This window comes from Thunnus maccoyii, chromosome 9 (genome assembly GCF_910596095.1).
Source record: "Thunnus maccoyii chromosome 9, fThuMac1.1, whole genome shotgun sequence".
Lineage (NCBI taxonomy): Eukaryota > Metazoa > Chordata > Actinopteri > Scombriformes > Scombridae > Thunnus > Thunnus maccoyii.
In genome coordinates, this window is record NC_056541.1 from 18,524,664 (window position 1) to 18,548,757 (window position 24,094).

General features: G+C 41.7%; 1 protein-coding gene across 3 annotated transcripts in view; it reads left to right on the forward strand.

Moving 5' to 3' along the window:
• The first annotated feature begins 1,099 nt into the window (after positions 1 to 1,099).
• LOC121903229 (membrane-associated phosphatidylinositol transfer protein 2-like) overlaps positions 1,100 to 24,094 on the forward strand; it is a 46,006-nt gene continuing 23,011 nt past the window's right edge. For 2 of the 3 annotated variants that reach the window (XM_042420064.1, XM_042420060.1), the window contains exons 1-2: positions 1,100 to 2,186; positions 20,009 to 20,249. In XM_042420064.1, coding sequence (XP_042275998.1) covers positions 20,172 to 20,249 — 78 coding nt within the window. In that variant the 5' untranslated portion in view covers positions 1,100 to 2,186; positions 20,009 to 20,171. The remainder of the gene's footprint in view (positions 2,187 to 20,008; positions 20,250 to 24,094) is intronic. The other variant, XM_042420061.1, reaches the window with a different exon arrangement.

Consider the following 24,094-nt stretch of genomic DNA (forward strand, 5'->3'; position numbering starts at 1 on the left):
CTAATAGTCCTATATGAGAGCAACTGTAGGACTGGCACAATCTTGATATATATATATCTGACCTGATATAGATAGTTTATGGATATATTACATGATATAGGAGATATTACACATTTAACACTATAATACCCGCTGCACCTTAAATTATACATATTTATTTAGTTTAAAATACAAAATGTGCAATACATTTGACTTATTACTATATATTTGAACAGGCTGTATATCCTGTACATAACCACATACTATATGTATATGATGCAGTAATGTCCTTTTTTTTTTTTACCATTTAGTTTTCATCTCAGCACTCCTTGCGCGCTTCACTTTTTTGCACTATTTGCATATTGTTTACTGTTCACAGAAACGGTTTCAAATAGACATTCCTTGTATACATTTCTGAAGATTGTTGTTTTATTATTCTGCGTAAGTACACTGAGAGCCACTAAACCGGAGTCAAATTCCTTGTATGTGTAAACACACTTGGCCAATAAGGATGATTCAGTAACACTTTATAATAAGGGTACAAATAATATCTTTAAGTAATGCTTAACCAAAGCATTAATCCTAATGATTTCATGCAGGATGTGTCACAAATTCCTGTTGCTTCTCCTTAAGAAATGATCAAGTCACAATGATTTTATATGATTAGTTTATACTTACCGTTACTTCATACATTAATTGACAGTTTTTATAAGATTATGTAAGATTAAAGCATGATACAACCTGATCATGTACAATACATCCATCTACTATTGCATAAAGATCACTGGGTCATGCAGCAACATGTAGATGTTTGCATCTGACTACCGGTTTGATAAAAGAAAAAAAAGAGACTGATCAAATTCATAGGTATAAAATGCCCTTTACTATAACTGGAATTCAACTGATCTGGTGGCATATCAATTATTATTAATTGACTATCTATTAAGTGTTAACTAATCACATAAAGTCAAAGTGACTTGATCATTTTGTTAATGGTGAGCAACAGATATTCATGATACAACGTGCCTCAATTCATGCATGAAATCATCAAGACTCACACTTTAGTTAAGCATTACTTAAGTATATTATTTGTCCCTTTATCATAGAGTGTTACCGATGATTATGATTTCAGCGATTGTAACCTAACAGCCCAAGCACGCAGCAATTCAGACTCTTATTGCGACATTTTCAGCGGAAACCTCACTGTACTCGGTTTAACTTGACAGTGTTTTGTGTCGTGTCGGGGCTGTGAAGTCTGAAGCCACACATCTCGGGAGGACGCTACACAGACAGCTGCGGACACCGCGGACGCGTAGTAGTTGTGTTTGTGCTGCTTTCTGTTGTCCGCTCGGAGGGGGACGCGGTCCACACATGCGCAGTAGATCAGCGTTTACAGGAAGACAGCGCGGACTGTCCGCGCGGTCTCAACAAACTGTACGCGGATGTCCGCACAGACACAGAGCCTACGCGTACACCCTCTGACGAAATTTACGTCACGCGAACCCTAGCGGACCCTCGCGGACGCGGAAAGTATAATTTCAGCTTTTTACGGAGTGACAACTTACGATGGCGAGCACTCTTCATCTGACTGCTCCTCGCGCTTCCCGCCTCTCTGGACGGAGGCGACCGTTGCTGGGCTGAGCTCGGAGCCGTTTTCGTTTCCCCCGCCCGTACTGAGCCGAGCCGAACCGAGCCGAGCCGTCAAACTCCTGCGAGGGGTAGCTCTGCTATTCAAGGACATTTTAACGTTACCATAGCTACCTTGGCCTTTTCCTGTCGATTGAGGAAATCCAGCGTGCGGTTCTCCGGCGCAATGATGTGGCCAAATTTTGTAAACAAGTGCAGAAACTGCGGTTGATATAATGTAACACACTCCTGGGCTGATGATGATGATGATGTTTCTCTACGTATCATCTTTACATGTCGTACCCGCACCCCCTTCCTCCGCTGAAGGGCCGAACAAGACAGACGGCGACGTAAAGGAAACCAGCTGCTGACTTCAGATGCGTTCATCTCAATTATGGCATCGTTTCTAGACCTCGTCAAGTCGGCGGCCGCTTCATGCTGAGAAGAACACCCGCGTTTTACTGGTGAAAAGTAGTGAGTGACCCCAAAAAAACGCGGAGAAAGGCGGATGAACTTTGATTTGCCGGAGTGCTGGAGCGCGCTGAGGCCAGAGGTGCATCGCTGGTGTGCATCAGGTCCAGGTATGTGATGAGCATTGCAAGCTATCAATTTGTCATTACCGTGCTGCCATGTTGCTAGGTAACTAACAGCCTGTGGGTTTACTGTAGTTCAAATTTTATCATCCCCCCACTTTTCACAGATGCAACGTCACGTTTACTTAAAATTAAATCATTAAAATTTACTTAAATCAGATTTTACAACGTTTTTAAAGCCCCCTCTCCACTCAAAAATGTGTTTTTCTTCTTGTTCCTGCAGTTGGATGTTTGAGCTTCAGTGTGCAGAATGATGTATGTGCAGAGTTTGACACTAGAAGGCTGTTTTCACATTTATGTGCTGAAAGTGGAAAGTTTCTCTGTGCTCATTGAAAATCCATTTTTAAAGGGTGGGCCTACGAGCATGATTTGTGACATCACAACTAGTTTGGAGCCAGTTCTGGTCCAATATTTAACTTAAGCAAGTGTGATGTTGAAGCCTGCTGTGCGCAAACACTGAGAATAGACTTTACAGTGAAGTAGGAGACATCTTGTGTCCAGCAGTTAAACTTCTGATATGAAAAATATTGACATATTCATAGATTCTGGATTTTTTTAATGAGGGAAAAGGAGTCATTTTAAGGATTTTAACAAGATAATTTAACATTCTTTGTGGAAAAACCATATTATACTCACATTATTATTCAGAGTAATTTATATACATCTTAAAACATGTCTGGAGGGGATCAATAAGGCCCTGTGCTGTTGTAACTCGCCAATACATTTGTCTAGACTAACTTTGTCTTCTTCTTTTGGCACTCAGAAGTGCAGCATATTTCTCTGCGCTCATGCCATGGCCCCTACTGTGGCTGTCACACAGGCATGCGTGTTAAAACAGATGAAATGTTAGTCTTCCTGTTGCGGCTGTAAGCTTGTTCTGGTGTTATTATACACTGTCTGCAATAGCATATTAAAATAGAAACCACAGGAGTACACAGAGTGAATTTTTCAGCCTTCAGGGTTCGGTGTGTGCTTTTCACAGAGACATTTTCCAGTAATACTCAGGTGTGAGAATTTATTTAAGACTCAGCTTCAAATTACAGTATGTTGACTTCTCATGGTTTTGTTAGGTTCACTGTTTGAAGGGAAGGAAAGCTCAAATCTTTACACCTGAAAGTTGCATTCTGCCTGTTTCAATCTTGACTAAAACCCTACACGCCACGTGCTTGTTTTTGCGTCCCCTTTGCCCATTCCTACTCCAATTTGACTCCATGAGTTTCAGCATCAAGAGTCACTCCTCTTGACTCAGCAGGGCCCGAGTGACTCATTGAGGCAACGCTGAGGCGCCTGTGGTCCAGATGATTGCTCTGCCAGGAGTGCAGGAGCTGTGACCCTCTGCTTTATTTCCAACATCAGTACATCTTTGATTTAGCAATGCAACCCAAGTCTAGTTTTTGAGACCTATATGTATGTGCTGCTCAATATGAGAACAAGATCTGGCCTGCGCATGGCTGTCAGAGAAAGAAATACAAGATTCACATACCAGGATAAGTTATTGTGTTGTTTCTGAGCCTGAAGAATATTGTACTGATGTGCACACAGAGGGTGTAATTCCTCCTTGACATGTTGAAACCTGCATCCTGCCTCCTTGAAGTCATAACGGTTGTGAGCGTTGTTGTGTAATCGGCTCAGCATCAGCTGCTCTGTGATCTTAATGATTTCATTGGCTTTGTCATGTTTTTTGAAGTTAAATGACAACAGAAACGGGGGCGGTGAAGCCCATTACAAGTGCGATTTGTATTAGATCTCGTGCCGTCTTCCCTGCACTGATTATCGGCAGTCTGTTCTTTTTTCTGCACACGCTGTTCTCTTCTGAGTCGCAGTTTGGTTTTTACTTTTAGACAGACTCATTACTTATGTTCCTCATTTCTGATCTGAAAAACATGAATAACTGCTCCTGTAGCTGATTTTAACGATTACCACGCAAAAGTGCCGCAGCAGGACATTTTCTCATGCCGTTCATTTATGTCATGAGGAAGTAAAGTCTAAATATATTTTGCTGATGCTAAAGAGCTGCTCTGATAATTAAAGGGCAGTCTGCTTGAACTTACGGCATCAGCATCACAGATGACCCAGCATTCAAATCTTCCTCATTCCTCGAGATATTTGCCTAACCAGTTTTCTAATGGGGGAGTTCCCCCCTCTCCCCCCCCAAACACAAACACACATTAGAGGTACATGAGCAGCGCTTTGTTGACAATGCAAACAGTGTCTCTTTTTTTGTCCCACTTTTTGCCGTTGGTGTTGAAATGTAACTCTTACATTTGAAACTTTAAGTAAAATTAAAGAGGCACCATAGTTTTCATTCCCTTTCAGTTAAATATTGATCTAACATATTAGCAGTAATTATGCTACATGTGTCAAAATGTTTACGAGGAAAAGAACGGTCCTTTGTCAAATCACGTTACGTGGGCAGGGTGTGTCCAGTAACATGCAAGGCTCATATTTTGTATGTAATTTAATAAGATTTTCTATTTATTGCTCACTTTCTGAACACAAAATCATATTACTATGTTAGTTTGTACTTAATGTTTTGTTTTGTTTTATCAGAGCAGATTAAAGTACAATTGGTGTAACAGAACTGCACAGACTTGTTGCAGCCATGTACAGTTTTCATGTTTGTCTTTTGGATAGTTTAAACTTTGCAAATTGTATTGGCAGCACTCTCTTAGTTTAATGTGTAGCTGATATTTTACAAAATCTTTACGTAAATTGCTTGTTGTTTTCTAATCATTTACACCTACAGCAACTTGTTGCCTAGTGGTGTTATTGTTGTTTTGAGTAACTTTGAGCTAAGCTGAATAAAACTAGGTTGATGCTTAATGCAATTTAGAACGAGTGAAAATCTAAAGTTTAATTTATTTTAACACATTTCAAATATTCATTGAGTTTAAAGATTGCATGAGTTATTTCTTGAAAGATTTGAATTGTAGCTTTGGGATTTCAAATGTATTCGCAGCTGTGTTCCTGTTGAGGTTTGACACAGTCAAGCTCTGAAGTTGTTTGAGTTTCGTGGTTCAACCACACATGGAGTTTCTGTTTTTAATCAGTTATTAAAATTTTTCTGTGGCGGAGCATTTCATGTCTGAGGAGGGTTATGTTTTAATGCATCTACATTACGCCAAAGAATCTTACAAGAAGACAGTAATTGAGAAACTGAAGGCTGTCTCAGCTTTCAGTCTCACTTAACACACCAGACAAACAGATGCACTATCAGACAACTAATGGACCTAAGAGTGGAGGTAATCATGAATCAGTCAATTGTGTGTACAGTTGTATTTTTACTTGAGGTGGGTGAAGTTTTTTTTGTGTTTCCTGATCATCACAGTTGTTGAAAGCAGATCTGATGCTGTTTTTAAGCCAACAAAAAAAAGCAAAAGTGTAAACACCTTCCATGACCTTTTTTTTTTTTTTTTTTGGATAAATGAGGATAATAATTTCTAACCGCATCCAGATACTATGCTAATGTCCGCTCATTCGTGTCAGTCAGGTCTCTTTCCTAAGACTAAAATTATTCCACTAATGTTATACAATTACAGGAGTGCCTGACAGCCTCCTGATGGTCAGGAGGAAGACGCTGTGAGAATATGTAAATACATGCTGTATGTCTGAGTGACTATGGAGTGGAAAATTCCTGACAGAGGAGCTTGAAGCTTGCGAGCATGTGTCCCAGTCTTGTTCAAGTATTCATAGCCCTGCGTGGAATCTCGGTCAGTATTTTTTTTTTCATCGTCGTCTTCTTACATCTGACGGCTCTTCTGTTTTCCTACCGCAACCCCTCCGCTTGCTTATGCAGAATAAGTCAATAATCCTGACATTGTAAGAATACAGGTGACAGACATGTGCACAGTCATTGAGTAATAACATTTTAGCTGAGAAAACACAATCAAGATGCACTTCCTGTTAGTTAAAGTTTGAATGACGTATGCAGCTGCTCACCACATCTATGTTTGTACTATTTCAGCTGATCATCAGATTAGATTGCTGACACAGGAAGAGCAGAGAAACATCAGGTACAAGCACAGTAAAATAAGGCAAATTAAGCATTTAGAGGAGAGTTAACAAGGTGGTAAATGAGGTTGAAGCTTCAGCTTGGTGTGGCTTCGGCTACTGTGACATACATGTGTATTAGTTTGTGTCATTTCTTCATGATATGTAATTCACTTTAGTTATTGAAGCAGAGGAGTATAGTCTTGGCTCTTTGCTCAGACCAGACTGTGGACTATTTTGGAATCCTGTTGCATGCTGATCTCCTGCGTCTTGTATCCCACCCACCATTTAGCTACACACAATCACTGTCACTCCCACCCAAGACAAGGTGGCAGTAAAGTCTAACTGATAAAGTGCTAGTTTCAATGATGGAGCAGCTTGATTTCTCATACTAGATGCAATTTGTTTCTGTTGTTTCATTAGCCATTAGTGTCCTGTGATTGCTTTGTTAGGATATTAGAAAAGTCAATTTATTCCACAGCTTGGCATGTAATGTGGGACTGCAATTGTTTAAAATGAGCGTGTAGGTATTAAACTGGATTCACAACAAGCCCTTCATGTTATCTTGGACTGTAGAGTCTAAATAATTTTTTTTTCCAGGAGCTGATAACTCCCGGTAACAAAGGCTCATGTCTTGTTGGTGTCATTTCTTTGACAGTCAACAGAGACAGATTTTTATGGGCCCTGACAGCACTAGAGGGGATTTTAACAACTTCTGGGTGCATTTTCTGGTTAAGAACTTTTACCACCACTTTTAACACCACGCTGTAATGAAATAAAGTATTTAATCATCAACAAAGCAGTTTTGTAAAATCTCCTTTAGTCTTTTTTTTTTTTTTTTTGTCTGTCAAGGTCATGACTCAGTTAGCTTGTTTGGTTAGCAGCACTAGACCAGGAAGTGGCACTACTGTAGGTAAACGGTTGTTCAAGGTTGTCCTCTCAGATATGTGCAACTCTGTTGACTGTTAATGTATGACAGATCGGTTTTCAGGCATAAGTGTTTTTCCTAGAATACATATGATTTGAATAATCAGGAAGGGAGATAAGATTATACACAACATGTGACTGTTAAGGCTAGAATATTCCATTCAAATGAATCGTGTGGGTCTCCAGCACTCAGCTCAAACGTCTGCTATGGAATTAGATCATGATGATGGATAGATGAGGAAAATTACTTCCTGTTTGTTTTGCAGTGCACGCTGTAGGGCTTATACTGCTATTGTTGTGCAGTGTACACAGGCTCTAGGAGTAATTTAAGAATCTGAATATTGACATGATAAAAGAAACCTATTGATATCTAAAAGTAAAGCAAAACCTACCATTTCATAACCATAATCTGCATAAGAAGTTGGGACATAAGTTCATGATATTTAAGGACACAGCTTAGTATTTCTGGGTGTGGGTGGATTTTTTCTTACCTGAATCGAGGGTTTAAGGGCTAGAAACAAAATTGACAGCATAAAATGTTACCTGCTATACTGTTATTGGTAACAATATTTATAGATAGCAGCACATCTTTAAAATTAGGTATGCACTCTTGATTTTTGGGCCTCATACATATCTTCCAATCCTGTTGATATGTCAGGTGTCATATGCTGTGAAGAGCGTGAAGCGTGAGTCATGATTTGGGGCTTTTTAGATGAAATTGACTTGACTAGTCTGAGTGATCAGGTCGTGACCCTTCTCTGTGGAAAACGGGATTGTATGTTTTGCATTATCAGTATCCTCCATCAGCTCGTTCATGAGAAATGACAATCTTGAATTTAGAGTGAATGTTTGACAAACTTTGATGGTTGGAGGATTGATTGGTTCATCCCTATTTAAGTGATTGAAAAGTTTCCCAAAGGAACTTCAAACAGTTTCACTACCCAGTAACATTTTGTGGGAGTCAAAGATTATAATGGGTGCCTTTTCAGTTGTTCAGGCACCCCAAGGAGTTTGAAGTGCATATTTTACAATTTATGATGTCCTCTTAGCGGAGTATAGGGACACGCTGCCAGCTGGCTGGTTAAATTTCTTTTAATTCATCTTGAGCGAACAATCAGGCATCATGACAGTATTTTAAACTAGCTTCCATCATGCACCTGGGCGCCAGCCAAGCACTGAATGGAACATTGTGTTTCCTCCGCACCTCGAGCTTCACAGAGTCTGTCCTTCTCCTCTCAACCCACCCTCCCACCTCAGCTCCCTTGAACAAAGCAGGTGATGCTAATGTTGGTGTTGAGCTGTTGACAGGGACAACAGGGGTACAACCTGTCCCCACGCATCCCTGATGAGCCAGCTGATGAATGGCACATCGCTGTTAATGCTCCTACAGTGGTGTTGTCTGGGAAATGAGACAGAGAGGAAGGGTTTGTGCAGGCCTGCATCATGTCTCCATCACTTTGGTCACCAAATTTTTTGGTGATGTGGGTGGATTCCAAAGAGCCACTGTATTTATTTTTCAACCGCCTTCTTGTGTCCCTATTTAATTTTATGGAGGAGAAATGAAGTCATGGGTGGGGTGGGGGCTTGTTTGGTGATATTCATCAGGCTTGTGCACATCACGAGTTGAAATCGAAGCTCTCTGACACACATCCTCTCTAACAGGAAAGTTCTTGGCTCATAAGCAGAGAGATGCAACAATATGTGTTTCCATGAGGCAAAGTCCTTCCAGTATATGATGAATTAGCTAATCTAATCTGCACGGAGCATAGTTTGCTGTGAAATAGAAATGCTGCTTACACCACCCACTCGTTGAGGAAAGTGCCGCTTAGAGCAATCTATTTTTTTTCTTATCTCTGTGCTATTTTGCTTCTTATCCCTGTGGTTTTTACTAATATATTCCTCACTGTGTGTGTTTCCTGTCATTATGGACTTTATATGTCATTTTATATTTGTTTGCATTTTGTTCTACCCCACCCCCAACCCTCGCAGTGCTTTCTGACTCACGAGGATCATGTAAAATGAAAGCGACAGCGCTGCTTCATGTCACTTTACCCACGCTACCCTTTCTTTTCCACTGGCCGCAGACACCTGATTTCTCGGTGGCTAAAAATACACTCCTTGAGACCCTGATCCCCCCCCCCCCCTTGCTGCCCCCTCACCTCTTTCCCTGGTGTTCAGGCTTTTATTAGGAAGTCTCTCTGCGTTATGCCCATTATTTGCTGAAAGGTTCCCATATGCCAGACAAAGCCCTGTGTCTCTATTCAGAGTGGTGTGTCTGTGTATGTGTGTGAGAGGAAGAGAAACGTCAAAATCCTTTATGGTATAAGACTGATAGAGAGTTTCTATTTTTTCTAGGCTCTGGCCCTGATAAGAAAATCCCAAGGTGATAAAGCCTGGTTTTCCACAGAACTGAAAACCTGACCCCAGCAACCATTGAAATGTTATCCAAAGTCAGAGGACCATGAGCATCTTTGAAAATGGCCTTTTATGGTCAGTATGAGAGACAGCTTCTGTCTTTGGTCGCCGGGTAGAACAGTTTTGGGAAGACTGCATTATTTGTGCTGCACAAGAGGGTTTGAGGTATTTCTCCAAAGGGCAGCAGATGGTCTCAGCTTTTCAAGAGCAGCTTTCTTTTCACCAACAGTTAATTTTCCTTGATGCATGTTGTCCTCTAAATTAACACAGGGCCTACTTACTGAACTGATGACTCAAATATTTTCAAACCAGAAACTTAAGGAGATCGGAGCTGATTTGCAGAAACATTTAAAAGTCTTTCACCCTTTTTTCCTCTTTAGTTTCTCACAGCTCCTCTTATATACTTTTTGTCATATTTTTGGCTGGACCGCAACAGCGGTGTTGCAAAAGTGATGAAGTTACACCATCAGTCAGCTAAAGGTCACCGAATCTTAGTGTCCCAGAATGCATTTTGCACCAACCAAAACAACAAACAAGCGGAGATTAATTAGATTAGATTGTAATTTTTGCAGAAGTGTTAATTTGTCACTTTATTAGGTTTTAATATTTTTTCAAGTGAGAGTAGTGACATGATTACATACAGAAGAAGACTGCCATGTGACATTTACATGAGAGGAGAGGATCTGTGTGCCGTCACCAGTGGTACTAATAAAGCACTTCTGTGTTCATGGTAAATAAAATAAAAGCAATATAACAAATACATTTATGAATGCAAATTTTACACACATGAAACACACTGTATTGAGATCATTTACACTTAGCATTAATGATTAATTTAATAGTTACTGCTTTAAAACTATTTGTCAGGTTGTAGGTAAGTGTAATAATATATAAAACATATAAAAAACAGCCTAAATCTTAACTCAACCCTTCTTACAACAGCATCATAGAGTCTACACCTAAAATCTGATGGAGTGTATTTGAAGTATTTTTAATGTTTTTCTTATGTGTACAACACCTTGAGTTACTACCACTGTATGAAATGTGCCATGCAAATAAAGAAACTTAGATATAAACAAGCATCTTAAAAAAGCTGGCGGTATCTGATGGTAACCAGGCGACATACTAATGAAAAGCTCTGTAGCGTTCCATAGATGGTCTACCCATGTACGGGGTTCTGACCTAGTCTTGTTTCTGTTCCTCTGTTCTGCCAACAGTTTCAGATCTATTTTCCTCACAGCTGGAGCATGAGAATTTGGGGCACAAAGACTCTTTTTTTTCCCTCCAAGAATTTAATAAACTGAACAGGGGCTGCAACTAACAATTACTTTCATTACTGATTAATCGAGGAAATAATCAACAGGTAAATCGATTGGTTGTTTGCACCATAAAATGGCAGAAAATAGTGAAAAAGCTGGATCACTGTTTCGTAAAGCCCAAGGTGACGTCCTCAAATGTCTTGTTTTGTCCACAACAGTCCACCATCCAAAGATATTCAGTTTACTGTCAGAGAAGACTAAAGAAACCAGAAAATATTCACATTTTAGGAAAATTTGGAAAATTCTGTCTTAGAAATGATTAATCGATTATCAAAATAGTTGGTGATTAATGTAACAGTTGGCAACTAATCGACTAATTGTTGCAGCTCTAAAACTGAATATCAGTTTTCTCTGTCTCTGAATCACTGCTAGATCTTTGAAAATGGAGCCATTGGTTGTGTACTCGGTTAATCTTAGACAGTTAAGTTACATCATAATTGCATCGGGCGGAGAGCATTTTTTAGATAGCAGGTTTATCTTGCAATTATGCTCAGTTGACGTACATTATTAGCTGTACAGAAAAATTACTTTTACACCAGCATGTAGCTCTGTGAAGCTGTACATCGCTGTTTTTAGACTTGTGCCTTAGCGAATGTCTATCACACCCACCACAGTTTTTTTTTAATCCTGCATCCTGTAATATAGAGATTTGTCACCTTCATATATCACAGAAGCATATACTTCGGTTGACTATATAGTAGAATCAATGAGCGTTGCAGGCTGCCGAGGAGACAGAGAGAAGTGGAAATGAGCCGTGCTGAGGAAGAACAGAGACTGACAAAAGTGAAAGTGGAGACAGGAGAAAGAGCCCCGGTAGCGTCTGTTCTCTACTTTCCTCGTCACTCTGACTTCATCTCGGCAACCAATAAGGAAAGGGCCTTCTGTGTCTCCATGGCAACCCCCCCTGTTCATGCAATGATGGAGAGGATAAAGGGGCAGGAAAGGGAATACATTTTGGCCTCGGGCGAAACATTTTTCTTCACAAGTTTGCGGTGGAGTATAATCCATTTCGTTTCCTTTCTTCGACATAGTTATGTCGAAAAAGTTGCCCCGCCGGTTGTCAGAGTGCTAATGAAGTTTCATTCAAATGTGGCAAACTACAGTTAGACTTAACGGACGGAGCATTGCGGTTTCTGTTTAGATTTTCTTTGCTTGATTTCATATGGTTCAACTATACTTTACAAATTAGCACGAAAATGCTGCTGTTTTGAATCTAAAATGCTTTAAATTGAAGTAGTTTGACAGGTTTGTCTCATTTTGCTCTGCTGGTTTCGTTGTTTATTCGTATCTAACTTCAGTTTCCGGATGTCAGAAAAGCATCATGTATTTAAACTTGTCATCTTTAAATATAGTAAGACAGTGTCAGCACAGATCTTGTTGAGTTACCACAAACTGGTTAATTTGTCAGTCAAATTAAACAGTTTATATATCTAATACATGTGAACCTATCTGGATTCTCACTTTAGTAACAAGTCCGGCTGTAGTTTTTCATGTAGTCAAATCCACTTTGCACTATTGAAATTGTGAGGGAGAGATTGCTAGTGGCAGTGATGCTGGAAAGCCATTAGTTGTTGTTCCTGGAAGCCTTTGTGCCAAGCTTTTGGGCTGTCAGTGGTGAGCAGCACTCAGCAACAGGCTCCACATTAGCGGGAGGGCCTTGATTTGAATCAGCATCTTGCTGCTTCCAAACACTCAGAGAGGGGTTGGTTGTGACGTTTGAGAGAGACTGTCTAAATCTAAAAAAGTATTTCCTACCCTGTGGTCTGCGGGCTGCATGAATAAGCTAATGGGACGGACAAAGTGCTAGGGGTAGCGATGCTTTTCCATTTCTGTGTCTGCCCGAGTTACATAAGACTCTGTCTCTCTCTGTGCAGTTGATTTAGGCTGTCTGAGCGCTGGGAGAGAATGGCAGCAGAGGGGAGATCCTGATTTAACCTTGGCACGTAACTGATTAATCCAAGTGTAATTTGCATATAAGGTCATCTAATTTTGGCGTACAGAGTGAAGCGTGGCGTTGATTAGAGATAGAGTTGGTATGTAACAGGCCCGTTTTGGAAAACGGTGGGCTGATGAGCACCACTGAGGCATAAGAAAACAATGGCTCCACTTATTAAAGCAGCTTAAAGTTCTCAACAGTCACTCGGCACCAGATTTATTTATGTAGTTTTTTAATTACATGCTGTGGGGGTATCTTATCTGAAACTTTCCTTATTTTCCACTGGTAGAGCAGATGTAGTGAGGTATCCAAACTTATATTTATGGTTATGATTATTTAGCTGATATCTCTGCAATATTTCAGCTTCTTTTATAATCATTTATCGCTCTGACATTTTCAAGCAGTAAATAATTAGATGTAACATGCTTGATTTATCTTTTGCCATAAATCTGAAGAATGACTTTGCTGGTTTGTATGCCGACTAAGACTCACAGTTAACGGATGATTAACAATTTGTTTGTCTGGTTATGAATCTTTTTCTCTCTTCTGCAAAGTTCTGCTCCCCTCACGACACCGTACTCAGCACTGCGCCATTTGTCTGTACTCCATGGCGGTTCTTATTGGTTCCCTGCCTGTGCAAACGAGGGATCATTTTTAGAAGCAGCTCTTACTTGCAGGGCTGCTGTAGGAGGAAGAAGAACGAGGAGAAGGAGGAGGAACACAATGGAGGAGATGCTCACAGGGTGTCGAGTATTTTTAGCTTATTCCTTGCGCTGCGATGATGAGTAAAGAACAAGGGCAGGTTGTGCATCCCACCTCCTTAGCCTATGGAGGAGCATGGGCCTGAGGGACAGGAAGAGTGTTGGCCTCGTTCTAGGGCACATCATGGGAGTTTACTGTAAATTTACAGTACGTGGCACAAGATGACGCACCACTATTTATTGTGATTTACTTTTTTTCGTGACACTAGACACTCATATTGTTGCTGCGTTTCTTTGTGATACACCGATTTCAAAATCTGATGTTTGGAGATCACATTATGTTCCACCTAAATTGTCTGTTTTGTTAGCTAAGCCTCAGTTTAAATTGAGTCTGTCATGCAGACTTAATAATGATCTCTCTACATGTTTACTCCACTCCTGCTCCTCCTTTGCATTGTGTGGTTAAGCATACAAACAATCCCAACCACTTCTGTAAATATGGAGAAAAGATAAATGTTTGCTCTCAGTTTCAGTGCCTTTTTGAAGTCAAACAAAGCGAATCATAGTCTTTGTTAACTAGCCTCCACCCTTAATACACCTATACTGTATGGAAATATTATAGTCTCCGTCCATTGAAGTACAAATTATCTTGTTTCAAGGGTAAAATGTTTGATTAATATCAGTTGGGTATCTCCCCAACTCACTTTTTTATACCTTTTAATACAGATAAATTTATAGATGAGGATAAAAGTAGCTAGTCTGCAGGGAAGCATACATACCCCATTCTTCAATAGCCCTAAGGGGAGCAGGGTTTGTAAAGTGTAAATCTAATTTGTATTAAATAATCTGCCAAATATTCTATATTTATTTCAGTTATACCCCTGATTAATGATGCTTCATCTTTTGCCCTTATTAGATACTTCATGGGACAGTCTAATCTCTGTACAGTATTGAAATATGCTGCCACTTTGGTCATTACAGGTGGATGGTAAACTCTCCCGCTCTGGCCGCAGCACACACACACAGCCCGGCACAAACAGCATTGTCTTAAGCCTTTTGACATTTTAACGGGATTGGTGGATAAGCCCATCAACGCGATCGAGGGTTCTTGTCTAAGAACGGAGCTGTGTTTGCAGCAGTTGTCATAGCTGAAATTGTCTTTGCTGTGTCAAGGCAACGCTGTGTGAAACTGAGCTATGGTATTTTAGGCAGTCCGCGGGCTAACATTTTCCACTCGTATTTTAAAGGGGTCTTGCCTCCGGTCAGTCATGAGGGAACCCCTGCTGCCCCCCTCCTCCTCTGGCTCCTCTGGGATTCACCGCCTCCTCTGTTGCTCCGCCTCAAATCGGTGCTGTCTAAAACAGGGCTAAATTTAAAGAAGCGCCACCATTAAGGCCTCTGGGAAAAAGCCTCCTGTGAGTCAACACCTCCTTCGCAGTATTCAGCTTTGTGTTGACAGCAAGGCCCAGCTGTTGCTCTCTGTCCCGTGGTCAACCTGCTTTCAGTCCTATCCTATATGTTACATATTCAGACAGAGTTCATAATGCCCTTTTCCATTATTGTGGCACAGGACAACCTGGGGTAGCTAGGAAAATGGATCTCAGAGTGAAACGTTAGATATGATTTTATGGTGGAAGCCATAGCCTCTGGTCTTTGATAGATAATCCAGTCTTTGCTTTGTTGAGTGAACAGGTTTCAGCTGTTAAGGTCAGACATGTATCCCTGTTTAGAGGTGAGCAGATGTGCACATCTTTGAGAAGTTGTTTACTGCCGTGCTGTTTACGCCAGCTCTAGCAGTCACACAGATGTAACTGTGTTTACGGGCACCGTCTGTATAGCTCCTGTGGTTCTAAGCATCGTGTTATCTGGAAAGTTCCAGGAGATTGACTCTACTGATGATAGATTGTCAGACATGTACCATAGAAGCAGCAGCTGATGTTATTCAGCTTTGAAATAGATTGAAAAGTGCATAACTTGCTATTTAAAACGATTGCACTGTCGCCTGGAGGATTGCACAGAACCTCTAATGGATCAGCAGAATTTCCGAGAGGGTCAGATGAGGAAAGCACAGTCCTATATACACCTCAGGGTGCCCCGTCTATGAATATACAAATCTTTTTCACAAATATTGTTCATCTTGCTAGATACAAGATGTCTCCTACTTCACTAAAAAGTCTGTTCTCAGTATGTATGTGCACTGGAGGCTTTTATAAGTTGCATCCTGGCTACAAGCTAGTTGTGATATCATCAGTCTAAACTCAGATTTAAAGTGAGCACAGAGAAACCTTCTTCTTTCAGCAGATTAACGTGAAAACAGCCTCGTAGTGTCAAACTCTGCACATACATTAATCTGCACAGTAAAATTCAAACATCCAACTGAAGGAACAAGAGGAAAAACACATTTTTGCGCAGTGAGAAGAGGTAAAATACACAATCCCACTCAAAGTATCTTGTAGCTATCGATGGCTTGAGTTTTGTCAAAACAGGAGCGGGAACATCACAGGCTGCTTTGTGATGAGCGGTGTGCAGTGGCGTGTGCTGCTATTGCGTCACTGCCTAGAGGGGGGCAGCGACTGTATTTTTAGAAGGGAATGAGCATATTCTCTGAACAAACAACGTCAGGCACTCTGCTTGCGTATGCTAGGATTATTGTGACCGGGCTATTTTTAAGCTCTGTGTGTGAGAGTGCTTTTTTCTGGGTCAAGCATGGTGCCAGTACTCTCTCGAGGCTGATGTTGGATTGTGCATTACAGGTCCTATGCTGTGCGCAGCATCTGCATCGGTCACAGAAGAAGAGTCAGAGAGAAACAGGTTTAAACCATCAGGGAGGTAACGGCATTTTCAGGATAGGCGTGCGTTTTGAATACAGATGTAAATGAGAGTGATATACACAGTGAATATGTTGGTGGAGCAGTCAGACACTCTTCGAACTCAGAGTAGAGGTCCACTAATACTAGATTTTTAAAGGCTGATATAGTAACGGTAGTTTGGAGCAGGAATATTTTACACTGGAACTGCAACAGAGCTGCAGTATTGTCACTGATACTGGTATTGCAGTAACGCCAAGTCTATCTGTGAATCAGAATGGTTGTAATAGTTGGCTCGACTTTACACACATTGTCCAGCGGGCCACTACAGCTTTCAGGTATGAGTGAGTTAGTGACTTGGTGCTAATCAAAGTTACACAACGTTGCCAAGCGAAGGAATTCCTGCAGTTTGACCATTTGTTTTTCACATGTGTACCACGGGTCTGTCAGGTAATTTTACAAATGGCAACAACAGACATACATACCGGTGAGGATCATGGAGCAGAGGGGGCTTTCATGTAACAACAGAGCCAGCTGAGCTTGTGTTGCAGTATTAAGTTCCACAAAAAGCAACATGAAAAACAGTTTCCCATATCCAACCTACTATTCTGGTTATTTCATTGGCTTTAAATGAGGCTTAACATTCACACATTTTCTCTTGACTGTCCCTCAATATTACAAACTCCAACATTGCTCCACAGAACAGCTGCAGAATGTGCTAATGCCAAGTTCAACAGGCTTACATGCAAAATAAACAGTAAAACACCATAAATAAAAAACTTCTAGGTTCCAAGTTTGAAGTCAGTATCAATCCATCCTTGAGCTTCAGTTTTGAAGCAAAACTTTCTTTGTACTGGTCCTCGTTGGGAAAGCAGTCCAAAGTAAAATAGCAGACACAAAAATAAGGTTAATCAACTGAATTGAAAAATCAAACCACTGAAATCTTGTCTGCAAATCAAGTAAAACAAAAGTTAAAAATTTAATTTGATGTAAAATCCTTTGATGAAAAAGTTTGAGTAATTTATGAAAAAAATACCAAACGTTTCCAGCCTCTCACATGTGAGGAATTACTGATTTTCTCTGTTTTAAATGATAGTAAATTGAATGTCTTTCAGTTTTAGACTGTTTTTTCAGACAAAACAAGTCATTTGAAGACATTAGCTTGAGCTCTGGGAAATTGAGACGGACCTTTGTCACTATTTTGTGACATTTCATAGACTAAACAGTCATTTAGGAAGAGAATAAACAGACTAATGGATAGTGAAAATAATTGTTAGTTGCAGCTCTAGCAGAGAGGAAAACTGTTCTAATCCTGCATGGCAGTTGGGAACATAATTCGCATGCGTCAGCATCACCATAAATCCCTGTACAGCATCAGAGCAATTCTGTGACTGTATGGCGTCCCTCTGATATGCTGCCTGTCACTCTTGCTTACTCTCTCTCGTTTCCTTTCCCTCTCTGTTTGTCTTGCCCTCCCTTTCTTTACATACCCGGCCTCACTTCCTCATGTGTGGGGAGCCAGTTGGTGGCAGCTGGCGGGACTTTGATTCACACAGTGGTCACTCTCCGGTAGATAACAGTACAGCCAGTAAGAGAATCTGTCTCACTGTGGCGTACTGAAGGACTTCTAAAGCGTTACAGCTATCACATCCAAAATCGTTGGCCAAGAGGAAATTCTCAGAAACACTCAGAGGTTTGTTGCAGCATCAGTTGCAACCCTTGTACAAACTGTTGCCACATTGTTAAACGATGCTTCGAGTAGACTGTGAAGCTATTTATCTTCAACACTGTTAACAAGGATGAGCACTGTGACCTCCCCCTCTAAAGCCTGGCTCTAACATCTAGAGGCCTCTCGGGCTCCTGAGCCGCAGGCTTTTCCTCGGGCCTTTCCGGCTAGCCTAGTTTTATCCCAGCCTCTCCCAAGAGTGCAGATATTTTCAGCAAAACGTGGCGTTCTGCTCCGATTTTGTCATTGCGTTGTTCTTCCGTGTAGAGCAAAGATATATGAAAAATGTATAGAAGACAACATCACCCTGTTTTAACTAGAACACCTCCCAGTCCGTTAGTAAGCACCTGCTCCAACTTAAGAAGTTGGAGAAGTTGCATTCTTGTCTTTGCTGTGCGTCAGCGAGCTTATTAGGTGAATGTGTCCTCAGTGGCAAGTTGTGGGGGCGAGCACTCACTAGGCGAAGGACCAGAGGCCTTAGCGACACCAGGAGCCTCACCAAAGCTGTCCTTTGTTCACTGGATAAGTGACGCAGTGGGAATATTAGTGTGATTAGTGTGATTACAGAAAATGGCTAGGTGCCAGAGTGAGGTCCAGTTGCTGCCAAAGGTCAGAAACGAGTGAATATTGGGGTTATGCAACGCTGTGTAGGCACATTTGGATCAGCCAAACACAGGCAGTGCCAGGGTGGTGGTGTTGCCCCCTCTCACACGTACTGTACTGTACAGTCTCTTCAGCACTGTGACTAAGATCCAGTCCAGTGTGCTTTCACCAGCCGTAGCCAGAGTATCTGAATACACACTGAAAACACGCCTTTTATCAACTGAATAGGACACTTTTTTAAAACCTTTGTTGTTCTTACAGGTGAGGGATTCTTCTTCAAAATGTCTGAACTGAAGGATTTAATTTGAAGAAATGTTAATTGTTTTCCCCTTCAAGGACTGAAGTTACTAGCATGTCTTTTTTTTTTTTTTCATTTTGACAAAGCCATTCTTTCACAAGTGAATATCTCCCCTTCCTTATTGACTCCTCTTCAGTTAATGTGTCACCTTAGCTGACACCTGTAATATTTAATTTAGATAAACTCCCACTACAACATGGTACAGTGCTGTGCAGTCATGATCTTGTTTTGTACTTGTTTGGCTCTGGAGAGCTGCTCTTCCCTTAGCGGTCAAAGCAGACTTCTGCAACTCACGCCACCCACATGTTGCGTATGTATAGTCCACACCTACCCCTATCTGCCCAGTGGTTTGAAAACAATGTTTTGTGTAATTCTAAGGCTGCTATTTGTGAAACCTCAATCATGCACAGGGGGCTCTTACAATGTTATGTAATGCTCCCCACTCAACTGTAATCCCTCTTATGCTGAGCGGGCCCCCCATGTGACAGCGCTGAAGGGTTGGGAGAGACAGGGTGGCTGTTGGGACCGTCGGCAAGGCACGGGTGCTCTCTGTAGGCTCCGGTCACCCGCCCCCCACACACACACACACACACACACACACACACACATACACACACTGAGCTGTGGCCTGTGTATAAGAAGAGAAGTTTATCCCGAAAAGTGCCTTACTTGGATCTGAGACGCTGGAGCGCTGATGCTTTTCCCCGGTGCCAAGGCTTGGACCAGTAACTACTGTACATCGAGCATATGTTCTGAATGATACTCCGGCTCTCCTCTCCTCTTCAGCTGCGTGTGAGCCACGAGAATGAATCTTTGTCCTGGGTTATGTATAGTCTCAGCTTCTGAAATTAGTCTGCTTGCTGACAACTTCTGCTGGTGTTGAGTGATTTTTGTTGCTGTCTTTTGGCTTTCGAGTGATGGATGTTGACGGAGACCTTGTTTGAAGAGACATGAAGTATTTTCGGATGTTCATCTTCAGCATTTTGTGATGATAACAAACACTAATGATTGGATGTAGTTATTTTCTTCTCAAAATATGTTCACAGCTTACATACCTCATGCTTGTATTTACTTCTTTCAACCCACAGGAACCATCAATGTGGACTTCAGCTGGTGATTTGACAAGTCACATATAGGAGCCCCGGAGCCTCTCCTGTCCCCTCTCCCCCTCCCTTCCCTCCATCCCTCCCTCCCCCCTTCCCTTGTCAATCTTCTCCCTGGTCCCCCTTTCCCCCTCCTCCAAGATTCACCATGCTCATCAAGGAGTATCGAATCCCCATGCCCATGAGTGTGGAGGAGTACCGCATCGCCCAGCTCTATATGATCCAGGTGAGGTCACGACTCCATACGCCCCCATCACATCACATCCTCCACCCCCACACACACACACACACACACCTGGACAAAAACAGTCAAGTGATGCAGAAACGAGGGGACAAAAACAAGCAGTCACAGAGGAGATGTTTTAACACAGGAGGTTTTTCAAGAGTGTGATTGCAGCGTGCCCAAATATGAAGTGATTGGTCACACGGTGTCTGACGCTAGTGGAGTAACGGAACAAAGAGAGCTTGTGTGTTGATAGATTATCCAATTTAAACTCTCTGAAGCTGGCTGTTTCCACCCGTCATAGGCTGCATGTTTCTTAAGGAGGAGGGCGGGGGGGAAAATGTTACTCACGGCAAACTCGGTGTGCAACACATTCTGTGATGGAGATGAACATGCTGCTTTGTCTGTGTCAGACAGTTCATTTGTCTAACCGAGCCTTTATCTGGAAACTGAGCGTCTGCGTTAGAGCTTTAGGGTTTACAGGTGCAGGCAGGAAAGGATGATTGCTATTGCTTTAGGTATCCTGCGGGGCAACATACTTTCTCTTTATGTGGTACGTGTATATGAAGGAGGATTTATTTAATCCAGTAGTACTGCCAGGTACACTGTGAGCAGCAGTACCCAGGAGAGACTTGGAGAGCAATCACAAAGACTCTCTGTTATAAAACTTCTGCATTTTTATTATTATTTTGGACATGTAGGTATATTTTTCTGTTTTTAGGTTTTGAGGCACGTGCTGATTTTGGCACTAAACTTTCAGCCGTTGTGTTGGGATTTGCGCAGCAGAGTTATGTAATCTGTATCACAGAGTGGTTGTTTTAAGTATGTTGAAGAGCACGTTGAAGTTACAGGCCTGTTTGTCAGGTTTAGGCATTTTGTTGGGTTTAGTGTACCATGTTTCTGCAGTGATCTTTTACTGTGGTGGTTTACAATAGCTCCCCTTCCAAGCCAACACGAGACAATATGTGGACTCTGTCTGAAGTATATTTACAAAAGGGTTACCTAGCTTACACTCTTCACCTTCAGTTGAATTCATTCATGGGAGCTTGATCAGTTTTGTTCTGTGTCTGAGACAAGATTCAAGCTGTTGACAGTCGCTTAGAAGGGCCTCTTCTACAACTGTTTATCTTACACCCTCATTAATAAGTGTGAATGTTAATGATTAAGTTGTCAAATATTACTATTTACCTACTGGTAAAGCACTAAAACCAAAGCTACAGCTTTGTTAAAGATTCAGAGGGCCTCTCCTATTTGTCTACATACACAGTTTGTCTGAAAGCTAACTTTACAAATTAGTTCTAGCAACATTGTGTCATTGTAAAAGCATTTATTTATATGTATAATATTAGAGTTTATGCAGTTAAACTTTCTCTGAAGGAATAGCAGAGTTTTCCGTTTCTTGACTGTTGTTCTTGTTTGTCTACATATAGCCCCCCCCCCCCCACCCTCCCAGTGTACCAAACAGACAGGTAATCCAGTTGAGCTATAGATGGTTGGGAACATGACTCAGCGGACATGCCCCGAAGCAAGGAGCCTTTTTCTAGGCTGCAACAAACTATTCACTGAGCCACACTTCTGCACACACATATAGACACACATGTCACTCCCCAGTGTGTTGTGGGGAGCGACATGACTTATTAATTACATAAAACAAATGACTGCAGTATTTGTTTTGGCCTGCGTAGCTCCCAAACCTGTACACGTTAGGTTTATTGAGACAGGACATTGTACAAAAACGTACGTTTACATATATATGACACGTCTTGCAACAAGCAGTTCATATGTGCCTTGTCAAGCATATAGACAAAGCAAAGGAGGAGGAATTCTTACATTAGTGGCCCATAGTTACCTTTTCCCCTGACCTCACCCTCTCTGCACAGCCTCGTTGCTGTGAGGCTTCTGTCACTATGGCAACCATGACATCAGCAGCGTGCCGGTGGTCAGGTTTTGTTCAAGCGAGGGAGTGAATAAAAAGAGGAAATGGATGACAAAAAGAGAGGCTGCGAAAGAGGGAGGGGAAGAAATGAGAGGGGGTGGAAGTAAAAGAGAGAGAGAAAGAGAGAGCTGTATTTTGAACAGAGAGGGAACAACGATTTTTTGCTGGTGTCTGTGGATACCCTCGCTTCATCGCTGTATGTTACCAGGGTAACTGCAGCATGTAGGCCTACCTGCCTGCGATCCATCCCCAGTAAGCCTCAGAGATGAAGTCAGGGTCTTAGGACAGCCTGACCATATCCGCACCTCAGCAGGCGATGCCCCACCCCATCTCTCCTCTCACTCCTTTGCCTTTACGACGCCGGCCCTCTTATTCGATAGCTAATTGTCAATTCCTTATCACCGCATAGAGGTTTGCAGTAATGTACGAGGCAAACGCGGAATGTGCGAGAAATTAAACATGAGAGGATCTCACTGTGTCTCATTCACTCGCACACATCCATCATGTTCTGACTAAGCAACTGTGTCTGTGGAGAGAAGTGAAAAGCAGCATGCCAAACAGGAAACACACCTCGCTAACTTGATGGCAAGAGGAAAAAAAACCAGGATGTGACTCGCATCCTGTCGGAGCAGTCGGATCTGAACATCATAGAGCAGCCTTTCATGGTGATAGCTTTTATCTTATAAGGATTTGCTGGTTTAAATAAAGGTGGGCAAGAGAGAAAGAGAGTGTTATGTGAACTCTCAACACAGCGGGCACTTTGTCTTTATGTTCTGAGCCAAAAAAGATTTTAGTGTAGAACAGTGTAGATTTGAAAGCACCTGACACAGTTGATCCTGCTTATTCCTCCTGATTCTCTCAGGAACAGTTTCTTATTTTTGGTTCCTCTTTGAGAACAGTTAATATGTGAGCACAGATGTACAAAGTACACTGTTCTGATTAAGAATGGACGATATATTCAGCGTTATCTACTTCCTTACTTCCCCTTTTTCCCTAAGGGAACGACAGAGCTCTGGCCAGTGTTTTGTAATCTTTCTCCCGGTGAACTGGATAGAATCACCCGTCGCCCCAGGCGGAGAAGAAGGGACACTGCATTTGACAAACTACAGTCACCTGTCAGCAACCTTATGAAAGGAGACAGTACATCATAAAACACAATGAAACTTATTCTCACTTATTCTCTTTACCATGGCTGCTGACTATCCATCAAGATTATTTTGTCATCATTTGCAAAGGTTTGAAGCTGGCAGCTGTATGCAAAAGTGGTGCTCACATTCACTTTGTTTATCAGCTAAATTAAAAAACTAACTGTATCATTTATAATCACACTGGAAGTATCTTAAGTAGTATAGTGCTTTCTGTAAGGGAAACATATGTTTTATGGTGTTTTGGGGTGGACTGCCCCTTTAAATGCCTTGCTTAAAGATTTTCATCAGCGTGGAATAATTTTTGTTGCATATTGCTGTTTGTATGTGTACAGTACGCTGTAAACTTGACATTTATGTCAAATATGTTCCATTATTGAGCCCCTGTCTCGTGTACAGCCAGTTTGACGGTGCCGTGGCGTCTGTGCTGTGTCTTTTGAGCTGTGTCTGGGCTGTTGAGAGCAGAGCGGGTGGCTAATGAATGACCTGTCAGAGGTAATGAGGTCTGGTGCGCTGGACGCCTCATGGCTTCCTCCTGCCTACTCCACTGATTCACTGCCTCACCCGCATCGCCTCTCCCCACTGGACTGACTGGAGAAATCTGTCCCACTATTATCCCAGCGCTGCGCTAAATACTGCGGTGGCTCCGTGTTTAAAACACACTTTGAGCTGTACAGGGCAAGGTTGGACACTAGCTGATAAGAGAAACAGAAAAGATGATGCATCAGTAATCTCTGACGTTTTATGGTTCTTACTCTTTGCTCTTT